This window comes from Rhinolophus sinicus, chromosome 12, assembly GCF_057876585.1.
Source record: "Rhinolophus sinicus isolate RSI-liver-muscle chromosome 12, RSI-T2T, whole genome shotgun sequence".
Taxonomy (NCBI): domain Eukaryota; kingdom Metazoa; phylum Chordata; class Mammalia; order Chiroptera; family Rhinolophidae; genus Rhinolophus; species Rhinolophus sinicus.
Genome location: NC_142512.1, coordinates 42192448 through 42216390, shown reverse-complemented (window position 1 = coordinate 42216390; position 23943 = coordinate 42192448). Strand labels below are relative to the sequence as shown.

The window sequence follows — 23943 nt, the reverse complement described above, 5'->3', positions numbered from 1 at the left end:
TTCATGTTTGGGGACCTCCTGTATAAAAGTTTAATCCAAGCCTATGACGCTAATGGTGGAATTTTATACATGTCAGAGAGCTGTGGGGAGACGGAAAAGGGGATATTGGGGGTTCACATGCTTTGCCAGTGCCCCTAGACCACCTACCAATTAATTGTGCCTCATCCTGCCATCATGCGAGTGACGACAGAGTTGATAATTGCTTTACAGGACATGTGAATTTTTCTGATGAGGTCACGGCTGGCTTGCGCATCTCAGATGGAGTGGTCCTTTTCATCGATGCTGCTGAGGGCGTGAGTCTGACTCTACTCCCTTAGCACCCCTCCTCCCTGTTGGGTTTGCCCGAAGCGAGCTGGGAGCCACACAACATGAAAGTCTGTGGGCTTAAGGCTCACACTGCTCTAAAATTAGGGCAGCAAACGAAGTTCAAAATTAGTTCTCAATATGAACCCCTTACTCCCTACCCAGTGAAGCTCAAAGTGGTAGGACTCATTGTCATTCAGGAAACACAAAGATAAAATGACAAGTGAAAATAAAAGGGTGGGAGGAGAGTATATTCATATAAATGGATTTTAAATGTTAATACGTTTTCCTAAACCAGAGAGGGGGGAGGGAAAGAGAGAGGGGAAAGAGAGAACAGAGATTGGCGTTAAAAGGCCCAGGGTGTCTTTCATATTTCATTGAAAGATTAGGTAACTAACCTCATTCATGTTGTCATTGGTGAGATAGCCAGCAGAGGGAGCCAAAGTTGCCTTTTTATAATTGACTTCATTTGGGAATAATTTCCAACTTACTGAAAAGTTGCGAGAACAGTACAAAGAACTCACCCTCATTTGCTTTGTAATTCTCTCTGTACATGTACACACATACTCACACATGTGTGTATTTTCCCCTCGAACCGTTTGAAAGTAAATATTTCAGAATATGTTTCCTAAGAACAAGAACATTCACTTACATAACCATAGTACAGTTACCAAAATCAGGCACTTCAACATTGATACAATATTTTTGTACAGATCTTTTTCTACAGACCTCAGTCAGTCCTAATAATGTCCTTTATAGAATTTTTTTCCTAATCCAGAATGCTGCATAGCATTTAGTCTTCATGTCTCTTTAGTTTCTTTTAATTAATTGAAGCTGTTCTTTTACATTTCTTGGTCTTCTTATGACATTGACATGAAGAATATAGGCTGTGTATTTTGTAGAATGTCTCTATTTTGTAAAGTTACAATTTTCCCCCTTGTAATAATTTGTGGAGAGATACCTTGAGTCTATTATACATTCTATTCCTTATCAAACTTTACCTACCATTTTTATTATCCATTGATCATTCCTTGCTTATTTCTATAATAGTTGCAAATGGCAATTTTCTAACTCTTGTTATTCCTTTTGTATTTATTGGTTGGAATTCTGTTGTAAGGAAGTTTCCCCTCCTCCCCCGTTTCCTTATTTATTGTCAGTTTGGATACACAGATTTTAATTTTACTCATGGGTTATAGTCCATTACTATCCTTTTATATTTTGATGCTCTAGTTATCCCAGATTTGGCCAGCCTCCTTCAGGCTGGCTTCATTGTCCTTTTGACATGTCCCGTCTTTTTTTGAGTACTTCCTTACTTTTAGGCACAAAACGATGTTCTAGATTCATCTTGTACTTTGCCTGCCCCAATCCTGGAATCAGCCATTTCTCCAAGGAGCTCTGGTTCCTTAGGGTGGGAACTGGTACTTAGAAACAGGGCTCAGCGCATGTTCATTGCTACTAGAGGGCATTGCTTCTAGGTCCTTTCATTGAACACAGGTAATATACACCCATGCATAGCTATAACTGTTTCTACACATATTAAAAATCATTAATGCAATCAAAAAAGAAGAAATCATTGCATTCTCCTAATTCCCGCAATTGCACTTCAACACCATACGCTCTTCCTCAGCCTTCCTCTGTTCCTTCTCTAGCCCCTGGGAACACGGCTCCCAACGTCATCAGTGTGTTTTTTCGTTCCTTGGTCCTGCGAAGTGCCCCCTTAAAGTTCCTGAGTCCAAGGGTATCTTTGGGCAAGATACCCTCTGCTTCCACCCAGCAATCTATCTCCCCAGGTCCTCTTTGCCTCGCACTTCCTGTTTTGAAATCGTGAGCCCTTTGCCAGTGCCTTGTTCGCTCTCACCACCTTGTGGTCCTCAGGTGATGCTGAACACAGAGCGGCTGATCAAGCACGCGGTGCAGGAGAGGCTGGCGGTCACCGTGTGCATCAACAAGATCGACCGGCTGATCCTGGAGCTGAAGCTGCCTCCCACCGACGCCTACTACAAGCTGCGCCACATTGTGGATGAGGTCAACGGGCTGATAAGGTACCGGGCGCCTGGCGGGGACCTCAGCGACTCGGGTTTGATGCATCTGAACCTCGAACATCTCTGGGGACAGCTCTGATTTCTTGGCGTGCACGCTGAGCTTGTGCGACGGGGCTAGGGGCTCCTGCCATGGCTCCACAGGGATGGACTGCACAGCCGTGACCTCGTTAACTCTCTGCCTTAACCGGTTGTGCGACTTAACACCAATCTTCGATTCAGTGTTGCAGTCAATACCTGGGGCTCTGGAATCAGTCTCCTCTTCACCTCGTACCAGCCCTGTAAAGGGGGGCAAATTACTTAAGCATGTGGAGCCTCCGTTTCTGCTTCTGTAATAATTGCCCAGTGAGATGTTACGAGAAATTAAATAGGTATGTGATATAACATACTTAGCACGGTGCTTAGCAAATGGTAACTGATGGGTGAATAATGTGAGCTGCTATCTTATTAGCACAGACGCAGTAAATTGAAAGGACTGTTGGCTGTCGTTTCTGTGGGTAGAGCAGCTTTACAGAGGGGTTTACAAGGGCTTACATTAATAAGTATGAGCTGGGAGACTTTAGAATACTGTATCAAGGTGTCTTTGAAGAATAAGTTAAATATGTCTTAAAGACAGTTTTATCTGGGTGACTTCTTAAAGGCCCTCCAAGGGCCTGGGAGGAGGACGTCCTACTGGGAGAACACCTCTCCAGGTGAGGGTTGGGGGCGGTACCTATATGGCCAGAGACAGATTTACATTTAGGAGCTGCTCCAGTTTGCAGCACTGATTCTCAGCAGGGGTATCTTCTCCCTGTCTCTGGAAGGGCTGAGAATGACTAGAGCCCAATATAACATCAGGAGTCCGAAATATGAAATGATGAACTTCTTTTAAAAGGGCTTCTTTTAAAAGTCCTTCTTTGAAATAGAGCTAAATCCTGTTCTGCCAAAATAGGAAGTCACAAAATCATATCTCAACCTTTAAACAAAAAATAGTAACAAACATATTATTTAGAAATGTGGAGGTAAATGCTCTAAAAGCAGCTTTAAAAGAGTTGAAAGCAGTTGCCTCTGGAGAGCACAACTTGGGAGGAGGGTAGAATGAGGTGGGGGACTGCTTTTTATAAGCCAGTACTCTTATTGCTAAATTAAGAAATTCCATAAAACAATGTGTCAGTAAAGCTAGGGTTGTGGATTTGATCCCTGTGTACAACTGGTTTTCTTATAAATGTTAGTGAACTTGGGGTGCTCTGGCTTCTGCATGGCTTTTAAGACACAATGTAACACAAATTTGTAAAACAAAGCCAAACAAAACAGATAAAGAAGAATAGGGTGGTGGGAGTTGGAGCAAAGTTGCTTTTTCTTTTATTCATTCATTCATTTAGACTGATGTTTACGCCTGTTTGTATTTGTAAAAGTGAGATTTCTCCAGAGTGTATTCCTCTCTGCTCACATTAGATTCACTTCCCGTATTCCAAGACCTTTGTCTTTGCCCTCCAAGTTTCCCCTTGTCTGTCTGGTGCAGTTAACTTCTCGAAGATCGTGCAAAGTGTTCCCAGTTCTGGGAAATGAGCTTGTTACTGGGAGTTAGGGAACAACTCTATCGTGTGCCTTTCTTGGACCAGGCTGTTGGCAAAGCTGACTGTATTGTGTAAGCCCTGTCTGAGGGCAAGGACTGGACAGAGGCTGTGAGACTGAATCCCTGCCCTTTCCCCTTGGCGGTGTGTCAGCCTGGCTGTGCGCTCACAACTGTCTCTGTTTCAGCATGTATTCCACTGATGAGAACCTGATCCTGTCCCCACTCCTGGGCAACGTCTGCTTCTCCAGCTCCCAGTACAGCATCTGCTTCACGCTGGGCTCCTTTGCCAAGATCTATGCTGACACCTTTGGTAAGCGCTGGCTGGCAGTCTGTCTCGCCAGCTTCCCCAGTCATGGGTGCCTTTCCTGCTGAAAGGTTTGGGAATTGGCTTCAGGCCAGAATCCCAGTTGGAAGGAGCACTTTGTCAACTGTTGCTGTCACATTTGGGGTCTTTTTGGACCCTAGACCTTTTCTTCAAGCTAAGTGGTTTCTAAACAATGGAAAAGTAAAGGTGACTGGGAAGGAAAGGATGAAGAAAGAGCTTGTTTTAGGAATAAGAATCTCCCCTCGATTGAGACCGATTTTGTCAGAAAGAAATTATCCATGCTCACAGTGCCCCTTCAGATCTCTTCCTCAAAGATGGACCCTCCCTCCTCACTAGTAGTGCTTCTAGCTGTCTTTCCAGCCATATCAAGGCACAGAGAAATTTGCAGGCATGCGTGAGAACTTGTGTTGGCTGTGCAGTTGGCGTGCATGAGCCTCCGCTGGGATGCCCAGCTGAAGGATTGTACAGGTCCCTGGAGCCTTGACTCCAGAGCCCTGAACCAGCTTCGAAGCCATCTTAAGAGGCCCCCGCACCCCTTCTGCACTGCTGTTCCTCCCCATTTTCCTCAGACTCCAATAGGAACCGTTTCCTGAGTGTCACATGTGTCAAATACTGTACTTCCCTAAAGGGGTCATGACCACCCCGTTTTTAGAGCTGAGAGGACAGGCTCCGTGAGAGGTCTCACAGCTGGCAGGCTGGGAGCTCCAGGCTTCTGTTCCCGCCAGTCAGCTGCGTGCCTCACACTCAGTGTGGACGTGTTTGCTCTTGTGAAAAAAATGAGCAAAGAAAACTTGGTCTTTTTTAAAATACGTGCATACGTAATTACCACATACTCATTGTCGAAAAGTGGAAAATACAGTAAAATCTAGTCAAGAAAGCAAAAGGCAGCCATAACTTCATTATCATAACTATCACAAGCATTTTGTTAATAGTTCTTTCTCTGTTTAGTGTTTTACATAAATGAGTTCATATTTTATATACATATATAAAATATATGCTAACACAATATAAACATTCACTCAACATTAGATCACAAGAATTTGCCTGTTTTATTAAAATTTATTTATAAAAATTATGTAATTGCCCATTGGTCTACTGTATAGATAGATGTACTACAACTTAACCATTTTCTCATCATTAGACATATGTTTTGGTTGTTTCCAGATGGTTCTTTAAATTAAAAAAAAAAAAAAAAGGATAGATGGACAGTAAATGAAATTCATCTGAACAGAGTTCCACTTAGATATGTTTCAGTGTTTTTTATATCAGCATGTAAAGCAAAATCCAAGACCATTTCTATAATTATAATGTATTGATGACTCAGTTTTCTGATTGAAAATGGTCCAGAGACTCAAGAGAGATTGTTGCTCATCCTTTGAACCCACTGTTAGTTTCCGAAGGAGCGATCTGTGTGCTCCAACATCATTCTCATGAAAAGCCGTGTATGGACTTCTAGAAAGTCAGCACTGGAAGGAATACCAGAGGTCATTGAGTTTTTCCCCTTCATTTTATGGGAAAACTGCCCCAGAGTTACTGATGGAGTTGGGACTGGAATCCACTTCGGTGCTTTTTCTATCACACCATACTGCCAAAATTAATATCATGTCCTCTTTCTAGGCATACAACAAAGCAGGATGAATAATCTCTGACTTCTAGAAATTTCATCCAATGGGTACACAGAATCCCACAGAGTGACGGAATGTACGGTAGTGTGGGCTGAGTGCCAGGTACCTGCTGTAGGCAGGGAGAGCTGAAGGAATTCAGAGGGGAGAGTCCAGTGGCCTCGCATCAGGGAGCTGCATGAAGGACATAGGGCTTAGACAAGTGATGAGTAGGGAGCCGGGAATTCCACACTCACAGGGTTGGGAGAGGAGCCACCGAGGCAGGTGGTGTTAGCCCATGGCCTGTTCCGTAATAGGGGACTGTTTACCAAGGAGAAGCGTTTGCGTAAAACTGCTGGCAGGTGAGGTTGGAACCACATAAGGAGGGTTTGGAATGCCAGGTTAAGGAATTTAGACTTTTTCTGTAGGAAGTTAGGAGCTGTTAAAAACTGGGGCGGGGTAACTTGTGCAGAGCTGATGGAAGATAGACCCAAGACAGGAAAGGATGCTGGAAGGGACACGTGTTGAGACATTTTTGTCAATATTCAGCTACAGGATTGTGAATATCGGATTAATGTTCCCTGTGAGATTAAGGAGGAGGAAATGAATTGGAGAGATGTTCACTCATTCTTTCAGTCAGCATTTATTGAACTTCTCTTATGCGCTAGGCCAAGTTTTTGTGACTCCTCAAGCAGCTCAGCCAACATACAACATATAACACATGTTAAGTGCAGTAATAGAGGTATATGAAAGACACGGTGGTTCACAGAGGAGGAAATTTCAGTAACTAATAATGTGGGGGAAAAAGGAAAGAATTTGGTAATTAACAAAGTGGGGAATAAAAAGATTTGGAGCTTGGATGACGTGCCAATGGTAGCCTCTCTGAGGGAGAAAAGTCTGAAGGGAAATGTGGCTTTAGGAAAAAGGTGAGGAATTCCCTTTATGCCATCTTGAGTAAGAGAACAGTCTGACATCTGGTTAGAAATATCCACTAGCGAGTTGGTGATACCAGTAATCTAACTGAATGTCATAGGAGCTCTTGACTCAGAAGCTCTTGAATTCCAAAAGCCGCAGTTGCTTGGTTCAGTCTGACCAGGATTAGTATTTGCTGTCAAACTAAAAATATTAATTGGTAAAAGAGGAGACAAAGGTTGGCTTGGGCGTTTTCTCTCCGGAGGGCTAGGTATCTGCCTTCTGGAGGCTGAGAACTAGTCAGAGCATTAGCCTGACACCGCAGCCATGAGGTTACCCACAGTGGCAGCACAGTAGAGCTTCTGTGGATCGGAAAAGAATGAGGGTACCATTAAGCTCCACTTCGGGAAGGGAAGGGCTTTAGGTGCAGACAGAGGATAGCATAGAGGCAATTGAGTCTGTTCCATAAAAGGAAAGAAAACTATACCCTTGTCGGTGGCTCAGTCCTATGCTTGCTGGAGATGGAGTGCTACGTGGGTGCTCATTTTGGCTCCAGCAGAGTCTTCTCAACTTTGGGCCAGTCTTGTCCTTCCCGGTGGCTCTGTGTCTTTGTCTGAGTGCTTGGGTAGAAGGAAATTTGTGGACCTTGGAAAGGAAGGTGCTAGAATTCCTCAGCTACAAACCACTTTTGGCACCTGAAAGGGAATTTCGAAAAATACTTTGCTAGGAAATTGTAATTGTATGGCTTTTCTTACAGGTGACATTAACTACCAGGAATTTGCTAAAAGACTATGGGGTGACATCTACTTCAATCCCAAGACGTAAGTAAGGTGTGGGAAGTGACTCTTTAGAGGGTGATCCGTTTTCCCAGGAAGTGAGGACAGACAGAGAAAGAGTTCCGAAGTTTAAAACCTACTTTTCTCTTAGGTTTTAAACTTCGGAACTCTAAACATGGGCTACCATCTTTCCTTCTCTAAGTGAGCTGGCATCACGAGCTCTAACAGGGTGAGAGGCTGTTTCTCTTGGGGCCTTTCCAGCTAGTTCAGGCCTCCACGAGAGTCATAACCATATTCCCTCTCAGGAATCTCTGGCGAATTTATGATCTCATGCACACATTCCTTCCCCTTGACCCTGCTCAGATTCAGAACTTAGGAAATAGCCCCTGGAGGTCAATGGCAGTGCCTTCTCCCTCCTGGATCACCCATGACTTTTCTTTTTCCTCTTTAGGCGAAAGTTCACAAAAAAGGCCCCAAACAGTAGCTCCCAAAGGAGCTTCGTCGAGTTTATCTTGGAGCCCCTTTATAAGATCCTCGCTCAGGTGAGTGTGTCGGGCCACCTGGTTCATGTCTGCCCTTCTAAGCACAAGGTGACCTTGGACTTCGCCCTCCTCTAAACTGCTCAGTTTTGTAAGTAGGAGGATGATTGGTCACCTATCTTCTGGAACTAGGACACTACAGTCCTCTAAGTGCTGTTGAATTTAGAATAAAGGGGAGATGTATGAAAGAAAGAAAAAGGCACAAGCTAAAGAAATTTAGTGCAAAGATTTTGACTGTTCAAAAGAATGTGACACTTGAAAACTAATAATTTCAGTTATGGAGATTTAACTTACAGATATAATTGTCAAAGTCCTCTCTCTGTCTCCATCTCTCCTCTCTGCTCTATCTGTCTATCTCATATATATATGTGTGTGTATGTATGTGTGTATATATATATATATATATATATATATGTGTGTATATATATGTTATAGCATTATTTATAACAGTAGGAAAAGAAAAAAAACCTGGAAATAAGTTAAATGTTCATCAGTGAGAATCTGATTAAATGAATTATGATACCTTCCGTAAAACGTATTTTGCAGCTATTTAAACATTGGCTGTATGAGATTGGTGTTAAGGACTGTTCTAGGCACATATGTGATGTTTGTCAGCTAGAACAGGATACATCCGACAGTGGCAAGGATATAGTTAAACGTGGGGATGCTCCAAAGAGTATAACGTTGCATTTGTATGACTTTGTGCTACCTAAAAGGGAAATGTTGTATAGGAATTTTCATACAGATTTTTCTCCTAAGACAGTTATAAAATTTGCACGTGTTTAATAAGCATTGCACACAGTGAATACATGCACATACACAAAATGTGTGTGGCCATTCCAACTGACAAAATAGTAAAACATAGCAACAAGACAAAATAACATGATTAAAATTTGTAGTGCTGAAAAACAGTATCTTGTGTCAGAATGGAATGGATTAATAAAAGAAATTTATAGAATCTGTCTCAGTAGAGACCTTGAGTCTGCTGAGGATGATTTAGCTTGGCCCTGCCCTGACAGTGGATGGACTGCTAGGTGACCTTTTTTGGTTCCTTCCAGTGCAGTGATTCTCTAAATCAGAGAAGTCTCTAAATAGGGAAGCACAAGGGATTTCCTGACTGGGATGAGATGCTGATTTTCAGACACCAGGGGGCAGCACTGACAGCAATCCATCTGAGAGTGCCAGGTTTATTAGCTAATGTGGGCATTTAACCAAACCAGGGTTGGTTGGAAGGGTGGGTACCAAAGATTTCCCTGAAACCAAATAGTTGTCCTTGCCGAAAGCTCTCCCCATAGGTGAAAACCTAGTGCAGTGACGTTTCAAACTGTCTGTTGGCCTTCCCTCGTCCTCCCCTGTAGCACCACTGTGGGGCTACCACTACAGCTGACATGATGTTTGGTCCTGTCACAGGTTGTGGGTGATGTGGACACCAGCCTCCCGAGGACCCTGGATGAGCTTGGCATCCACCTGACCAAGGAGGAGCTGAAGCTGAACATCCGCCCCCTGCTCAGGCTGGTCTGTAAAAAGTTCTTCGGCGAGTTCACAGGTAATAAAGAGCTCATAGCCCCTTAATGCCACCATCATTATGTCCTGCCACATGTGTCACGTGGAACTTTACTCCACAGTGTTGTTCAGAGATCCGAGGCCCTTTTAAATCAACTGCAGGTTGGAATACAGAGCTCCTGGGTTTTTTCCCAGCTTCTTTCCTCAGCGGATGGTACCAAGAATTCTGTCTTGGGAAACAAAAGCAATTAACCAGGAGGAGGATGCAAATAAAGGAGATGGCGAAGCAGATTCTGAGGTTCTGGTATTTTTGCCAGTAGCCAGTCAGGAAGGTGGACTGGTGGGTAATGTGAAGTAGTGGGGAAAGCACCAGGCTAGGACTTGGGAGACAGGTTGTAGACTCTTCCGTAGAGCTCCCCTCTCCTGTATTTTAGTTACACAGAAGGCAGGTGATACAGTAGAATGAGCCCTGGCGTGGTTGAGAAAAGACCAGTCTTGATCCTGTTCTGATCTGGCCTTTGTGTCCGTGGGTTGACCCTGGGCCAACCACTTAATTTTTTAATGTATTTTTAAATTTTTTTTTAAATTTATTTTTAAAATTTATTGGGGTGACAATTGTTAGTAAAATTACATAGATTTCAGGTGTACAATTCTGTATTACATCATCTATAAATCCCATTGTGTGTTCACCAGCCAGAGTCAGTTCTCCTTCCATCACCATATATTTGACCCCCCCTTACCCTCATCTCCCACCCCCTAATTTTTTTTTATTGGGGAACAGTGTGTTTCTCCACGGCCCATCAGCTCCAAGTCGTTGTCCTTCAATCTAGTTGTGGAAGACTCAGCTCAGCTTCCAGTCCAGTCGCCTTTTTCAATCTTTAGTTGCAGGGGGCACAGCCCACCATCCCATGCAGGGATTAAACTGGCAACCTTGTTGTTGAGAGCTCGTGCTCTTAACCAACTGAGCCACCCAGCGCCCCTCTGGAACCTCAGCAGCAGCTCGTTGTCTTCAGTCTAGTTGTGGAGGGCACAGCTCACTGGCCCACATGGGAATCGAACTGGCAACCCTGTTGTTCAGAGCTCACGCTCTAACCAACTGAGCCATCTGGCCACCCCCCAGCTACCTAATTCTTGTGTGACTCTAATTTCTCATCTGTAAAATAGGGGAGTGGAAAAAGTGATGGTGAAGGGCTCCCTCAACAGTCTCTTGATTCTGAGTCTAGTGGGATTTAGGTGTCTGAATCTCCAAGTGCATAATTGTAGTAGTTCATTCTGGGCTGGCCATCAGTCTGACGTGGAAGGTACCACTAAAAGCAGATATGCCTGCTCCAAGGTACTAATGGAGGTGCTCTTTTGTATGGCTTATTGGCTGTTAGAAAAACAAGATAACTTATTGAATAGAAACGAATGCAGTGTTTGCCAAAGGGGAAGTCAATTCGGGGATTGTTCTAAGTAGATCTAGAAACAAGAGATGAAGTACTTATTTAGTTTCATGTAAGTGCTCACTAAATGCTTATAGTCAATAAAAGGTCATGGATTGATAGAGATACTTGAAAATTTTTGTCAGCTGAGTTCCAAGGAACCACGGAGACCTACTTCTTATTCTTCCTGGTATCAGTGTGACTCCAGCCTTTTAGCAGCATATTCTCAGGAAATGGTGTTACTTCCCCCTGGAATCATAATATCATAGCTTTTGGAGCAGAAGGTCCTCTCACTTTTAGCTTTTAACCATTGTGAGTGGATGAGTAACTCACCACGCCCTTCCCCCTGTGAGGATGTAATGGCTTTCTCTTCCTCCACAGGCTTTGTGGACATGTGTGTGCAGCATATCCCCTCTCCAAAGGTGGGCGCCAAGCCCAAGATTGAGCACACCTACACTGGCGGTGTGGACTCCGACCTCGGCGAGGCCATGAGCGACTGTGACCCCGACGTAAGGGACTGCGGCCGTCGCGTTCTCTGATTCTTTCCCTCCTGTGTGTGGGTGGGGCACTGCCTCTTTCCTTCCCTTGCACAGCCCTCCCATGAGCATAGTCAGACGGACCTGAATTCAAACCCTGATGGTACCGCTCCTAGTGGTACGATCTTGGGAACATTGTTCAATCTTTCTGAGTCTAAAGGTCTTGGTCTATGAACTGAGGATACTAAGGTGTGTGGTTGTTAGGAGAATTAAGTAAGATTAAGAAAGTGTTATTGTAGTGTTTTCGATGGTGCCTGACAGATAAAGATTTAACAAATGGTTGCTAATCTAGTCAGTCCCAGCTTTTAAAAATTCTTTCCCAACCTTTCCCTAGGCAGTCTAGTCTCTCGACAGTTGAGAGTTGTGAGTTACACCTTCGGAGGAAATCTGGGGACAGTCACTCTTGTAATCTTCCAAGTTAACTATGCCAGTCTGCCATCCTAAACCTGCTTCTCTTCCCGATTGCCTTCATCCCCCCAGGAAAAAGGAAAATAGTTTTTTTGCTATGCCTTTGACATCGATTAACGAATCAGTGGGGGAATGTGGCTGGAATTTTCCCAGGAGATGGCCACGTCTTCCTTTAGGTCTGAGCCGCCGCCTCATAGAGTTCATGTCATTGCTGTCACAGCAAGTGGACACAGTGGTACTTACCCAGAGAGTATGTGTGGTTGAGGCTGCACTCTGTCCCCTCTCCAGGGCCCCCTGATGTGCCATACTACCAAGATGTACAGCACAGATGATGGAGTTCAATTTCATGCCTTTGGCCGTGTGCTAAGTGGCACCATCCATGCTGGGCAGCCTGTGAAGGTGCTGGGGGAGAACTACACCCTTGAGGACGAGGAAGACTCCCAGATATGCACTGTGGGCCGCCTTTGGATCTCCGTGGCCAGGTACTGTCAACCAGAGCCTCCAGGGGCCTGCCCTGGCCTCTGCTGGAACTGCCCCAGGGGGTGGTCTTTCCTGGAAACACAGTAGCTGCCTGTTCCCTCCAATAGGAGCTAAGATGGCCCGCCCTCAGCAGATCTGTTGACTTCTAGTTCTTACTACCCAGTGTTGCTAGGACCAAAGCAGCTACTGTTGGGATAATGCCAAGAGCCTGCCTTTGCGTTTGGATGGCTTGGACGGACTTTTATAGCAGCATTTCTGTTTTTACTCATCTTAATCCCGTCTTCCTTTTCTGTGTTCCTTAAGTCATAACCTTTATGTTTCTTCCCAGAAGAAATTGTTTCCTAACACCCACTGACTATTCTTTAACCACAAGAGAAGACTTTGTTGGATCCCTTGTAGCAGCCACATCTGCAGAATCAAACTTGGCTTGGGCCTCTGGGCTGCTTGTCAGCTCATAAGTTTGGCATCTCAGAACGGGGGGCAGTCATGTTCCTGACGTGGCTGCCGTACCTCGCCGACTGCCCCTGTTCCCTCCAAATCCACCCCATTCACTAGAAAGCAGAAGAAAATGAAGAGCTAGGAGAGTTGCGGTGTCTTCTGTGGTGCTTTTGGCTTCTTACATTCTTCACCTTTGGCATCAGCTTGCTTACCACCATCATTCAACTAGAATTAGATTTTCCTGTCTTGTTCTCTTATAACACCTTGCACTTTCCTTTCATGGCACTCATGAGTTTTTTAACTACACATTTATGTAGTTATATGATTGATTGTTTATTGCATCCCTCCCCTGCTAGAATGTATCTCTTTGGCTCACCCCCTGCTCCTGGCGCAGGGCCTGGCATACAGCAGGCGCTGAGCACATTTTTATGGAGTGAATACTCCGCCCCCGTTTCATTGCTGCTTCTTGGTTGTTGCTCCAGGTACCACATTGAGGTGAACCGTGTTCCCGCTGGCAACTGGGTTCTGATTGAAGGTGTCGATCAACCAATAGTGAAGACGGCGACCATAACTGAACCCCGAGGCAATGAGGAGGTAAGAGTTTCTCAAAAGACAGCTGGACTGGCTAAAGCTAGAGGGTCACAGGGAACCACGGCCCACGTGAGCAACAAGCAGTGGAACTCGCAGGGGCCCAGCCCGGATCACTGCTGCTTCCTGGTTCCAGACTTCGGCGCAGGCTCAGCCTTCTAGATCTGCCCCTGCTGAAGTCTCCCTGTCCTCAGTTCAGGTGCTGGGAATTAGAAGGCGTTCCTTTTATTCTTTCCCTCCTCTCTTTGTTCTGCCAAAATACCCGGGAATAAATGGCCCTTCAGATTGCCTCCAAACAGCCCGTGGCTCCTGATTGGAGAATAGTCTTTTAAGTGGGTCCTCAGCTCCTCTCTTACCTCTGTACCTTCTGTGCCTGCTCAGGCCAGATGCCCTCACTCCTCTGCGTTTTGGATCTCAGGCTCAGATTTTCCGGCCCTTGAAGTTCAACACCACATCTGTTATCAAGATTGCTGTGGAGCCAGTCAACCCCTCAGAGCTGCCCAAGATGCTGGACGGTCTGCGCAAGGTCAACAAGAGCTATCCATCCCTCACCACCAAGGTAGGCCTGAGGCCTGCCCCGCTGCCAAGCCCTGCTTGCCCCAGCTAAGTGGTCCATGCTGCCCACTGCTTCACGTCCATCAGGTGTCTCTGTCAGGAGTTAATCCCTATCTGTCAATGTCATTTGAAGGCAGGATGAGACCCAGGGGCAGGAGGGCAAACGTGTATGTCCATCTTCCACAAGTAGGTCTAGTAGGAAAGAGCTGTTCCTTGAATACACTTTGAATTGATTTTCCAGAAAATACAGAAGGAAAAGTGAGTTAGTCTTACCCTCCTGCACTCTTCAACCCACCAACATATCTTTCTGAGTAGTTAGCCAGGGCTGAAGGGTCAGCTTATGGCCACAGACGGAGGTCAGGGCTTTCCCTGAATGGCTGAGATGGGAATTACAGTGTTTCCCCGAAAATAAGACGTAGCCGGACAATCAGCTCTAACGCATCTTTTGGAGCAAAAATGAAAATATAACATTATATTATATTACATTATATTATATTATATTATATTATATTATATTATATTATATTATATTATATTATATTACATTAGACTCTGTTTTATATTATAGTAAAATAAGACCAGGTCTTATATTAATTTTTGCTTCAAAAGACACATTAAAGCTGATTGCCGGCTAGGTCTTATTTTCGGGGAAGCACAGTAAATTGGTGACCTTACACCCAGCATCGCTGTGCTCAGTGATCAGAAGTCCTGAGGACTGACTCACAGGTTGCTGCTCCCCACTGATCCTTCTTGAAGAGGCTGGAGTTGATGTTGGGCAGTGGCTATTTCTGGTAGTGGGTTTGGGCACCTCCTCTTGGCTTTTAGCCTTGGTTCTGTTGCTGGCACAAGAGAGTCCAGGCTGTGACTGCCAGGGCTGTTGTGTTTCAGGTAGAAGAGTCTGGTGAGCACGTGATTCTGGGTACCGGGGAGCTCTACCTGGACTGTGTGATGCATGATTTGCGGAAGATGTACTCGGAGATAGACATCAAGGTAAAGCGGCGGCCCCCTTCTTGAGCACCTGCCTGGCCAGGAGCTTGGTCATAGCTCCAGACTAAGTTTACAAGCAAGCAAACTCTTGATTCCCCTGGAAGTTCCAAGGGAGGTGCACTAGGAGAGGAGATCTGTTTGGGAAAAGCATGATCTGTTGCTCCCTACATGAGAAGGGATTTGAGATCTGGTTTGCCCCCTTCTGCAGAGTTATTCTCAACGTCATACGTTGGAAGTCAAGGCTCCCAAGCCAACGTTATTCTTGGTCATTTGTTTAAAAAAATAGTTGTGTAGTTAGGCCGTCTGTGGTGAGTAGGACTCACAGATGGTTTCAAGGAGAGAGTGGGTCCTGGTTCTCCTGGATTAATTGTCAAATCTTGATGTTCCCCATGGCTTCAGTCTCCCAGTTGAGACACACATTTTTTCCAAGGCCCTGTGGTGATAGGGATGGGTACCCTCAAGTTCCCCCATTTAGACCGGGCTATGGAAGGCGCTTGGTTTCCTGGGAGCAAGCCAAGTGGGGGGTCAGGGAGGAGCAGTGGTACCCAGAAATCACAGGTTGAGAACAGAACAGGCATTCGTCAGTCAGTCTCTAGTACCAGCTCTGACAGACCCCAGGAGTTACTCAGTGAATGGTGGTGGGACGGCTAAACAGATGCTGAAAGACTTGGGGGGGGGCTGTAATTTAGGCCCAAATTTGATCCCCTCGTCCTCTTGGCTCCGGAACATATATGCTGCACTACACGTAAGTTTTCTCGGGCTTCTTAGTGATGGTACAGACTGTTAGCCTGCTGTTAAGCTTGTCACTGCTGCTCATTAAGACGGGGTCTCACCGAGGTGGTGTTAAGGGCCCTCAGAATTCCCTTTAGCACAAGGTTGTCCTTCCAACAAAACTAGACCTTGTCTAATAATTTATCTGGTTTCCCAGGTGGCCGACCCCGTCGTCACTTTCTGTGAGACTGTGGTGGAAACATCCTCCCTCAAGTGCTTTGCTGAGACGCCCAATAAGAAGTAAGCTGGAGGTCATAATGTCCCTGGGACTGACGGGACACTCTGCCCTCCCCACCAACTCCACCACCATCACAAATACTATGGAAATAGAAACCTCAAAGTCTTAGGATGGGGGTGCTTAGGCTGCTTGAGTTTTAGGCCAGGCCTCTGATCCGTTTTGCCTTTGGATGTGATGCTGCGGGATTCTTTTCTGTAAGACTCTCTGTGCCGGGATGACTTTTACAATTGCCACTTCGCGTTGTGACCATCTTAAAATGTTGCTCCAACCCCTACTTTTTAAAAGAGTGGTAGATTCAAATGAAAGAAGACAGAAGATACTAAGCCCTTTGGGCTCTATTCTGCCTCTGGGGCTTTCATGGATGTCACTGCCTTAGCTGTTCCCTTCGTCACCCTTTTCTTAGAAATGGCCCTTACGCTAGTCCTGCTCAACCGCCTCATTGCTCATTTCCTTTTTAACTAGAAACAAGATCACCATGATTGCTGAGCCTCTGGAGAAGGGCCTCGCCGAGGACATCGAGAACGAGGTGGTGCAGATCACGTGGAACAGGTGAGGACAGGCTGAAGGCCGATAGGTGCCGCCATTTACCTGCGCGAACTCCAATACCACACATCTTGGGCACTGATTTTGTCTCCCGCTTTGCTGTTATCCTGAGCGCAGTGTAGGTGGGCTGAGGTGACTGTCCTCCAGCAAGGCAGGATCCTCGGCCCCTGGAGCCCGCGGTCACAGAGCTGGCTGAGCGTCCGTTGTCTCCTCCTTCCCCCAGGAAGAAGCTGGGAGAGTTCTTCCAGACCAAGTACGATTGGGATCTGCTGGCTGCTCGTTCCATCTGGGCTTTTGGCCCTGATGCCACTGGCCCCAACATCCTGGTGGACGATACCCTGCCCTCTGAGGTACGGCAGAGCTCACGGGAGCTATGTGGTGGTCTCTTCGCTCAGGTGGAAGAAACTGCCAAGTGTTCTTTTTCCCCTGAAAGTATTTTGTATCTTCTGGTGAAGAAGATCATTCTCTTACCAATGTACCGGCCCTCTCCTCCCTCTAAACTGCTATTCAGGGGCACTGCTAAAGGGCCCTGTGTTTCATGCAGGTGGACAAGGCTCTTCTCGGCTCTGTGAAGGACAGCATCGTTCAAGGTTTCCAGTGGGGAACCAGGGAGGGACCCCTCTGTGATGAGTGTAAGTCTACGTTTCTCTGCCTTTGCCACCGTAGTCCTCTAGGGGCCTTGCGCCCAGGTGTATGAGGTGGGATAGGGTCATCTTTGAGACCTGGCAGGAGAAGCTTGGGGCACACAGAGCCATCCCGTGTCCTAGACTGGCTTCCTCCCTTCCCCCTCCCTGTCCTGTTGCTACTACTTAGTACATCCTGGAAGTGAAGTCACTTCTAGTTTGATATTTGTTCCTCATTCCTGAGAAGAAATGTGTTTTCAGGGGTGTGTCAAGAGGAAGATGGGATTGGAGTGGCTTATAGACCAGCATTGGATTAGTGGACACAAATGTGCAATTCCTGTATCTTATTCTACATCCCAAAACAGTTAAATGTCTGCGAAGAAGCACGTAAACTTCTAGGGAAGCTTTACGATGTCTTAGCATGGCCTGGAACAAACACTATAAACATGCTAAACTTCTGGCCTCTTTGCTACACGCCTTGGGTATCCTATCAGAACACCCATCTGTAGGGCAATTGTGTACCCTACCTTTTGTGGCCACAAGACAGCTTCAGGGCTACCAGAGGCCCCTTGCTGCTCTGTCCGTGGGCTCCTGTTAGCACTGAGCCACTCCTGAGTCAGCTGCCCCATCTCCCTTTCAGTGATTCGAAACGTCAAGTTTAAGATCCTAGACGCAGTGGTTGCCCAGGAGCCCCTGCACCGGGGCGGGGGCCAGATCATCCCGACAGCCCGGAGAGTCGTCTATTCTGCCTTCCTCATGGTAAGTGAGTGGGATTGTGCTGCTCCAGGGCGTTAGGTGGGCCCAGCCCCTCCCCTTAGCAGGCTCTCGGTCCTCAGCCCTCCCTAAGCCGAGGAACGCTTTCTTGCTGCTGTTGCAGGCCACCCCTCGTCTGATGGAACCTTACTACTTCGTGGAGGTGCAGGCGCCTGCAGATTGTGTCTCTGCTGTTTATACTGTCCTGGCCAGGCGCAGGTGAGCAGAACAGGAAGTCACTGGGCCTTCCCACCCTCTCTACTGAAACCTAAGGAGCTAATTCTTCAGAAGGAAGTGGAAATAGGAATGAGGAAATCCCCAGCTTTCCTACGGATTAAAATTTGAGATTCCTTCTTGATCACCCCTCCTCAGAGAGCTCCTGGGGAGAGTACTGCAGCGTGTCAGTGGGGGGAATATCTGTAAAACCTTGTCCAGCAGTGTTCCCACACACTCTGGCCCAGAGGTCGCTGCCCCTCTGACCTCCACAGGGAATTATGTTGAGAGCCCCTCCCTTTCTGTCCTCTGTAGTGTGTTCATGGTGATTTTCTCTTTGTTGGTAATTCTGGGTTGGGGTGTATTTGAGGATAGATTGCTTCTCTGCTTTTGTCCTCCGTGGGGCTAGGGACTCAGCCTCTGTTGATCTGTCTCAGGGGCCACGTGACTCAGGACGCACCCATCCCAGGCTCCCCTCTCTACACCATCAAAGCTTTCATCCCAGCTATCGACTCTTTTGGCTTTGAGACGGATTTGCGGACTCACACCCAGGGGCAGGCCTTTTCCTTGTCTGTCTTCCACCACTGGCAGGTGAGAAAGTGGTGCAGGCTGGCCAAGTTGGCCCCCCACCTGTACAAGGCCAAGCCCCTTTGAGCTGTTCCCCTTTCAAATCATGACTGAACCTTTCCAGCCTCCTCGAGAAGAGGCCTGCTGCCAGGCCCAAAGGCCCTGGAGGTCTGCCGGGACCGTCTGAGACCCCTTTGCCTTTCAGATCGTTCCTGGTGATCCTCTGGACAAGAGCATTGTCATTCGCCCCTTGGAGCCACAGCCAGCGCCTCACCTGGCCCGTGAATTCATGATCAAAACCCGGCGGCGGAAGGTGTGTGTCCCTCAGGCCCATCGCCACCCCTGCACCCCCGGAGTTTTCTCTGTCTTCCTTTCTTCCTTTTGGAACCTTCCCACAAAGAGTAAGAGCAATTTACTGTACAATGTAGAGAGATGCAGTTTGTACGGGCCTCAGGCAACCAGACCTTGGGACCAGTATGGTCGGGGAAGGAGGGCCTGCTCCCCAGTGACAGCATCCTGAAGGCAGGGCTCCTGAAACAGCTGTGTGGACACTCCACCCCCAGCAGCCCCCCACTCAAGCACAGGTCTCAGCCGGCCCCCGGTTCAGTCAGCCACCACGCAGGGCTCATTCTTGCATTTGCCCCCACGCTCTCTGTAGGGCCTGAGTGAAGACGTGAGCATCAGCAAGTTCTTCGATGATCCTATGTTGCTGGAGCTCGCCAAGCAGGATGTCGTGCTCAATTACCCCATGTGAGTGCCGGGACTGCTGGCACCTCCCACGCCCTGCGGTGGGCTGCGCCCGGACTGGAAGCTCGGAGCTAATGTGACTTGGACTCCATGTTGTCGGAGAGTGTCTGGGAGCCGCTGTGACCATCTTGAAGGCCCAAGAGCCTCCAACCCAGAGCCCAGTGAGGGAGCGCATTTGGCCGCCCGGTCCCTCCAGTGGCCTCTGTCTGGCCCCATTCCCAGGGAACAGAGAGGCGCTTGGGCTCAGGGAAGGAGACGGGGATGAAAGTGTTTAACCCCCACGAGCCCTGTCCTCAGAATTTACGTGGAATTTTTTTTAACAAGTTTGACCTTAGACATGGTTTATAAGTGACCAGAACATTCTGACCTCTGCCTTGCTCTGTTCCTTTTATCCCGTCGTCCGCCCCCTTTCCTCCAGCACAGTGGAGTCCTGGTACTTGGATTCTGAATGCATGTCGTCTCCCGTGAGGCATCACTGCCTCTGCTCCCAGCTGCACAGCCTTCCTGCCTGGGTCCCCGGGGACGCAGCCTGTGGTGGGAGGAACGCCTGCCTCTTCACTCAGTGTTCCCATGAGCATGGAGGCCTCTTCACTGCCCCCACTCCCCACTGGCGTCCTGTCCCCTACCAGGCTTCTCCGGGTGGGACCTGAGCTGGCTTGGGAGTTGTTGGGTTTCTGGGATCCGAGGTCTACTGCACTTCCCTGTCTGCCCCCTGAGAGCCTCTCTTGCCCCAGACTGATTTCCAACCCTTTGCTCTAAGTCCCCCACCAGCCACTACCAATCCCTTACTCTGATCTCCCCCGAGTGAAGAAGAGACTGTCCGATTTTCCACCAAACTCTTTTATTAGGAGCATGGCAGGCATCGCTGCGAGAGGGTCTGACTGCTCTGGGCTGTAGGAACCCTACTTCTCTCCAGCATCCTGTGCCGTTCTCTTGATGTAGTCTCTGTACATTGTATACACAGCACCTATGTGAGGGAGAAGGAAAAACACCCCTTGGCGTTGAATGCTTCACCCATCCTCGGGCTCCCAGGTGTCCCAGGGAGGAATGACAACTGCGGAGCCCCAGGGGTCTGTCTCCAGCCAGTCTCCAGCTTCCCTGCTCATCTCTGCCCTAGGGCCCAACAGCTGCTACAAACACCTGAGCACACAGCCTGAGGAAACAGCCCGTTTGACAGTCCACAAAGCACTTCGTGCGCATTTCTATCTGTGAAACCTCACGGCAGCCTGTGATAGAGGCAGGCCAGGTGTGATCATGTTACAGAGGAGCGTCTGTCCCTGGGCACACGGCTAGTAAGTAGCTGTCTGCCTCTTATTCGAGAGTGGAAGAGAAATTGAACACATGTTTTACTGCGTGGTTTTTCTCTCTCAGACAAACTGTCATGAAACAGACTGCACTCCGTCCCCAGAGGCCTGGGGCAGGAGATTAAACAGGGAACCCTGATAATGTCTCAGCACCAAGCACTTGATAAGGAGCCTGGTATAGGGAACAGGCGCTGAAGTCTTGGCCCCTTAACTGTCAGGATTCACAGCCCTCATTCTCGTGTGACCCCCACCGAGCTACTCACCCAGCATGATTGCACCCACAGCACAGGCCTGCGCTGCCACTCGGGTGTGAATCAGGTGTATGGACATCTTGGTGGAACCACGAGCCTTCAGCCGGTAAATCCTGTATGCTGCCAGCACCAGGCAGCCTCCTAGGCCTGTAGTCAGAGCACATGACCCCTGGGCCTAATCCACCAAGCACATCACTGTCCAGATGAGAGAGCTCCCTAGACAGGCTGGGCATCTGGGTAAACAGCTGCTTTGGGGCAGCTTCAGTGAGGGGGGGTTTCCGCTAAATGGCGTTTTCAAAGTGTCTGCCTCCCTCCAATGACTCCCCTCCCCCATGTACAAATAGTCCATCATCATGACTCCCCCACCCCCGTTAACTCTGCTCTGGGCCCTTCTCCAACCACTGCTGGCTCCCCCCACATCCTGGTACAGCTGTTTTCCTGCTTTCCCAGGGTCTTGAGGAAGGAAGCCCTGGAGGACCCCAAACTGCTCTTTCCCCTCCTGACTGTCAGTGCCCTTCATTTCTCCGTATCCCATGCGCTCTTGGCTGCCACCTCCACCCATCCAGACTCCCTCATTTCATTGTAAGGGACTGGCCTTTTATCCCTGGCACCTCTGCTGTTGGTTCACTCTTCTAGCTGTTGATTGTTCAGGGGGTAGGACCACTTGAGTTCTCTGCTTCATTCTTTGAAAGGACTACCGTGTTTCCCGGAAAATAAGACCTAGCCAGACAATAAGCTCTAATGCATCTTTTGGAGCAAAAATGAATATAAGAGCCGGTCTTATATAAGACCAGGTTTTATAGTAAAATAAGACTGGGTCTTATATTAATTTTTGTTCCAAAAGACGCATTAGAGCTGATTGTCCGGCTAGGTCTTATTTTTGGGGAAACAGTAGGAGACGTTCTCTGAGAGAAGGCCCCTCCCTGCCCCCCATTCCTTCCTTTCCCGCTCACCTATAGGCACCAGCGGAGACTCCCTGCTCTTCCTCAGGAACTTGGCAGACACGCTGTCCTCACCTTCAGGTGGCACCCACCAGCCTTTGTTAGTAGACATGATCCTGCCTCCAGATGTGAGCAGCTGGGGCTCCTAGGCTTCAGCCCAGTCCTAGAAGGAGACATCCCACAGTCAGAACGCCAGTGCTCCTCCATTTGAGGTGGAAAGGAGGAAGTTGCATGCTAAGACCTAAGACCCTCTTACCATGCCCAACACAGCTGCTACTTGAAAAGATGCCCCAGGTGTCCTGTCTCAGATGGCTGGACCACTAGCGCCATTTCTGTATCTCTTCCTAACATCAGCCTCTTTCCCAACTCGTTCTGTCTTCACTGTTTTCTCTGCTTCCGCCTCCCTCATCTGTATCCCTACGGGTGTCATCCTTGGGCCAAGAAAAGCAGCTGGAAAAATCCACAGATGAGGAAAAGGCCTTGAGCCTTGGGACCCCCCCACTGGCCTTGAGTTTGTGCCAGTTGCTCCTGAGGGAACTACAGAGTGGGATCTGGCCCCAGGGATCCAGAGCCATCCCAGACGGTGACAGCATGGTTACCCAATCCCCAAAGCCAGAGATTCAAATAATCGGACATGGATTTGTATATAGTAACGGGACAAATTCTGGTCCCTGAACTCCCATTTCCAGGTCCATCTCTTGCCAGGTTCTTTGCAAATACCAACCCCCTGCCTCCATCCCTGGGCCGGTGACCACTATTGTTCTAGTCCTGTAAATGTCTGCTCTGCTCACAAACTTGATAGAGTCCCCGAGTCCTGGTCCTTAAATCAGGGGTTCTGCCTGTGGGCTGCCTTCTATCTAAGTCTACCCATGAGACAAACTCCCTGCTTGAAGCAAGTTCTATTCCTAGTTGCCCCTCTATCCCAGAGGAGCAGGGACTGTAGGCCCCACAGGTCCTCAGCACGCTGCTGCTTACCCCAGGAGATGGCTAGCAAGTGGACTGTGAGCAGCCGGGCCAGGGCTCAGCGTCTGCTGCTTTGAACCGGCCAAGAGCTGATGATGGAGCTGCCACTATGGGGTCAGGGAAGCAGTGTCTGGCTTTATGGAGACTTTGAAGTCAGGAATGGAGAGGGGAGGAGATAGGGCATCAGTCTTAACCCCCCATCCGCTGGGTTTAAGGCTGGGCTCCAGGCACTGGAGAGTAATGAAAGACCAAATGGAAGGGAGCCCTTAACTAGACTCAAGCTTTTAATTCCTATGGACATATGCGTAAGTGGCTGCATCAGAGACGGACTTAACATGAAGAAGTGAGATGGGAATATAGAGGCAAGGATGGGTGGAGAGGCTGGGTTCTCAAGTTATACTGCCTCAAATCCTCTTATGAACAACGTGGGATGTAAATAAAATGCTCCAATTGTGGGAGGCAGGTGCTGGTCTTGGTCTGATTCCTCTAAGGATGCTTTCTGGACCAAGGAGATTTGTCCAGGAGTTTGAGATAAGTGGGGCTGCCCTCACATTTCCAGAGCTCTTTATAGGGCCTGGAGGGTAATGCTCACTCAGGTTAGTGATGACAATGACCAGCATTAGTGATTATTCTGTTCTAGGTACATTTCAAACCTCTCAACTATTCTGTATGGTAAGTAGCAGTTTGTTCATAGACAAGGGAACTGACCTTCCGAAAGGCTAAATGACATCCAGGGCTACATACCCTGTTTCCCTGAAAATAAGACCTAGCCGGACAATCAGCTCTACTGTGTCTTTTGGAGCAAAAGTTAATATAAGACCCAGTCTTATTTTAATATAATATAATACTGGGTCTTACATTAATTTTTGCTCCAAAAGATGCAGTAGAGCTGATTGTCCGGTTAGGTCTTATTTTCGGGGAAACATGGTAGCTAGTAAATGCAGTGTCATGATCTGAACCCAGGACAGGCTGGCTCCAAAGTTTGTACTCCTAACCTGCTTTCCAGGAGGCTGGCCAAGCTGAAACCCTCTCTGGATTGATACTGAAGTTTAGGAATGCTAAT

At 47.8% G+C, this 23943-nt stretch overlaps 2 protein-coding genes across 3 annotated transcripts in view; one reads left to right on the top strand and one right to left on the bottom strand.

Moving 5' to 3' along the window:
- Window positions 1-19787, top strand: part of EFTUD2 (elongation factor Tu GTP binding domain containing 2) — a 33498-nt gene extending 13711 nt beyond the window's left edge. The window contains exons 9-28 of the mRNA XM_019752300.3: window positions 211-293; window positions 2179-2345; window positions 4083-4207; window positions 7493-7556; window positions 7963-8053; window positions 9461-9596; window positions 11356-11483; window positions 12207-12400; window positions 13319-13430; window positions 13843-13983; window positions 14868-14969; window positions 15895-15977; window positions 16438-16524; window positions 16742-16868; window positions 17063-17150; window positions 17782-17900; window positions 18019-18113; window positions 18545-18698; window positions 18880-18987; window positions 19333-19787. Coding sequence (XP_019607859.1) covers window positions 211-293; window positions 2179-2345; window positions 4083-4207; window positions 7493-7556; window positions 7963-8053; window positions 9461-9596; window positions 11356-11483; window positions 12207-12400; window positions 13319-13430; window positions 13843-13983; window positions 14868-14969; window positions 15895-15977; window positions 16438-16524; window positions 16742-16868; window positions 17063-17150; window positions 17782-17900; window positions 18019-18113; window positions 18545-18698; window positions 18880-18987; window positions 19333-19428 — 2300 coding nt within the window. The 3' untranslated portion in view covers window positions 19429-19787. The remainder of the gene's footprint in view (window positions 1-210; window positions 294-2178; window positions 2346-4082; window positions 4208-7492; window positions 7557-7962; window positions 8054-9460; window positions 9597-11355; window positions 11484-12206; window positions 12401-13318; window positions 13431-13842; window positions 13984-14867; window positions 14970-15894; window positions 15978-16437; window positions 16525-16741; window positions 16869-17062; window positions 17151-17781; window positions 17901-18018; window positions 18114-18544; window positions 18699-18879; window positions 18988-19332) is intronic.
- A 456-nt stretch (window positions 19788-20243) lies between these two features.
- Window positions 20244-23022, bottom strand: HIGD1B (HIG1 hypoxia inducible domain family member 1B). 2 transcript variants are annotated; one of them, XM_019752302.2, is made up of 4 exons: window positions 22893-23022; window positions 21930-22080; window positions 20989-21123; window positions 20244-20388 (listed from the first exon to the last, which is right to left on the bottom strand). In XM_019752302.2, exons 2-4 carry the CDS (start codon window positions 22027-22029, stop codon window positions 20324-20326), a joined length of 300 nt encoding a protein of 99 aa, XP_019607861.1. In that variant the 5' UTR covers window positions 22030-22080; window positions 22893-23022; the 3' UTR covers window positions 20244-20323. The 2 variants fall into 2 exon arrangements, with proteins under 2 accessions (XP_019607861.1, XP_019607860.1); XM_019752301.3 differs by lacking the exon at window positions 22893-23022 and adding an exon at window positions 22174-22312.
- Window positions 23023-23943: the final 921 nt, after the last annotated feature.

Coding starts and splice junctions, on each gene's coding strand:
- HIGD1B (XM_019752302.2), bottom strand. CDS start 22,029: ATGTCTACTAACAAAGGCTGGTGGGTGCCACCTGAAGGTGAGGACAGC. Junction 21,124..21,929: donor GTCTCCGCTGGTGCCTATAG/GTGAGCGGGAAA, acceptor CTCTGACTACAG/GCCTAGGAGGCTGCCTGGTG. Junction 20,389..20,988: donor TGTGGGTGCAATCATGCTGG/GTGAGTAGCTCG, acceptor TCCCTCACATAG/GTGCTGTGTATACAATGTAC.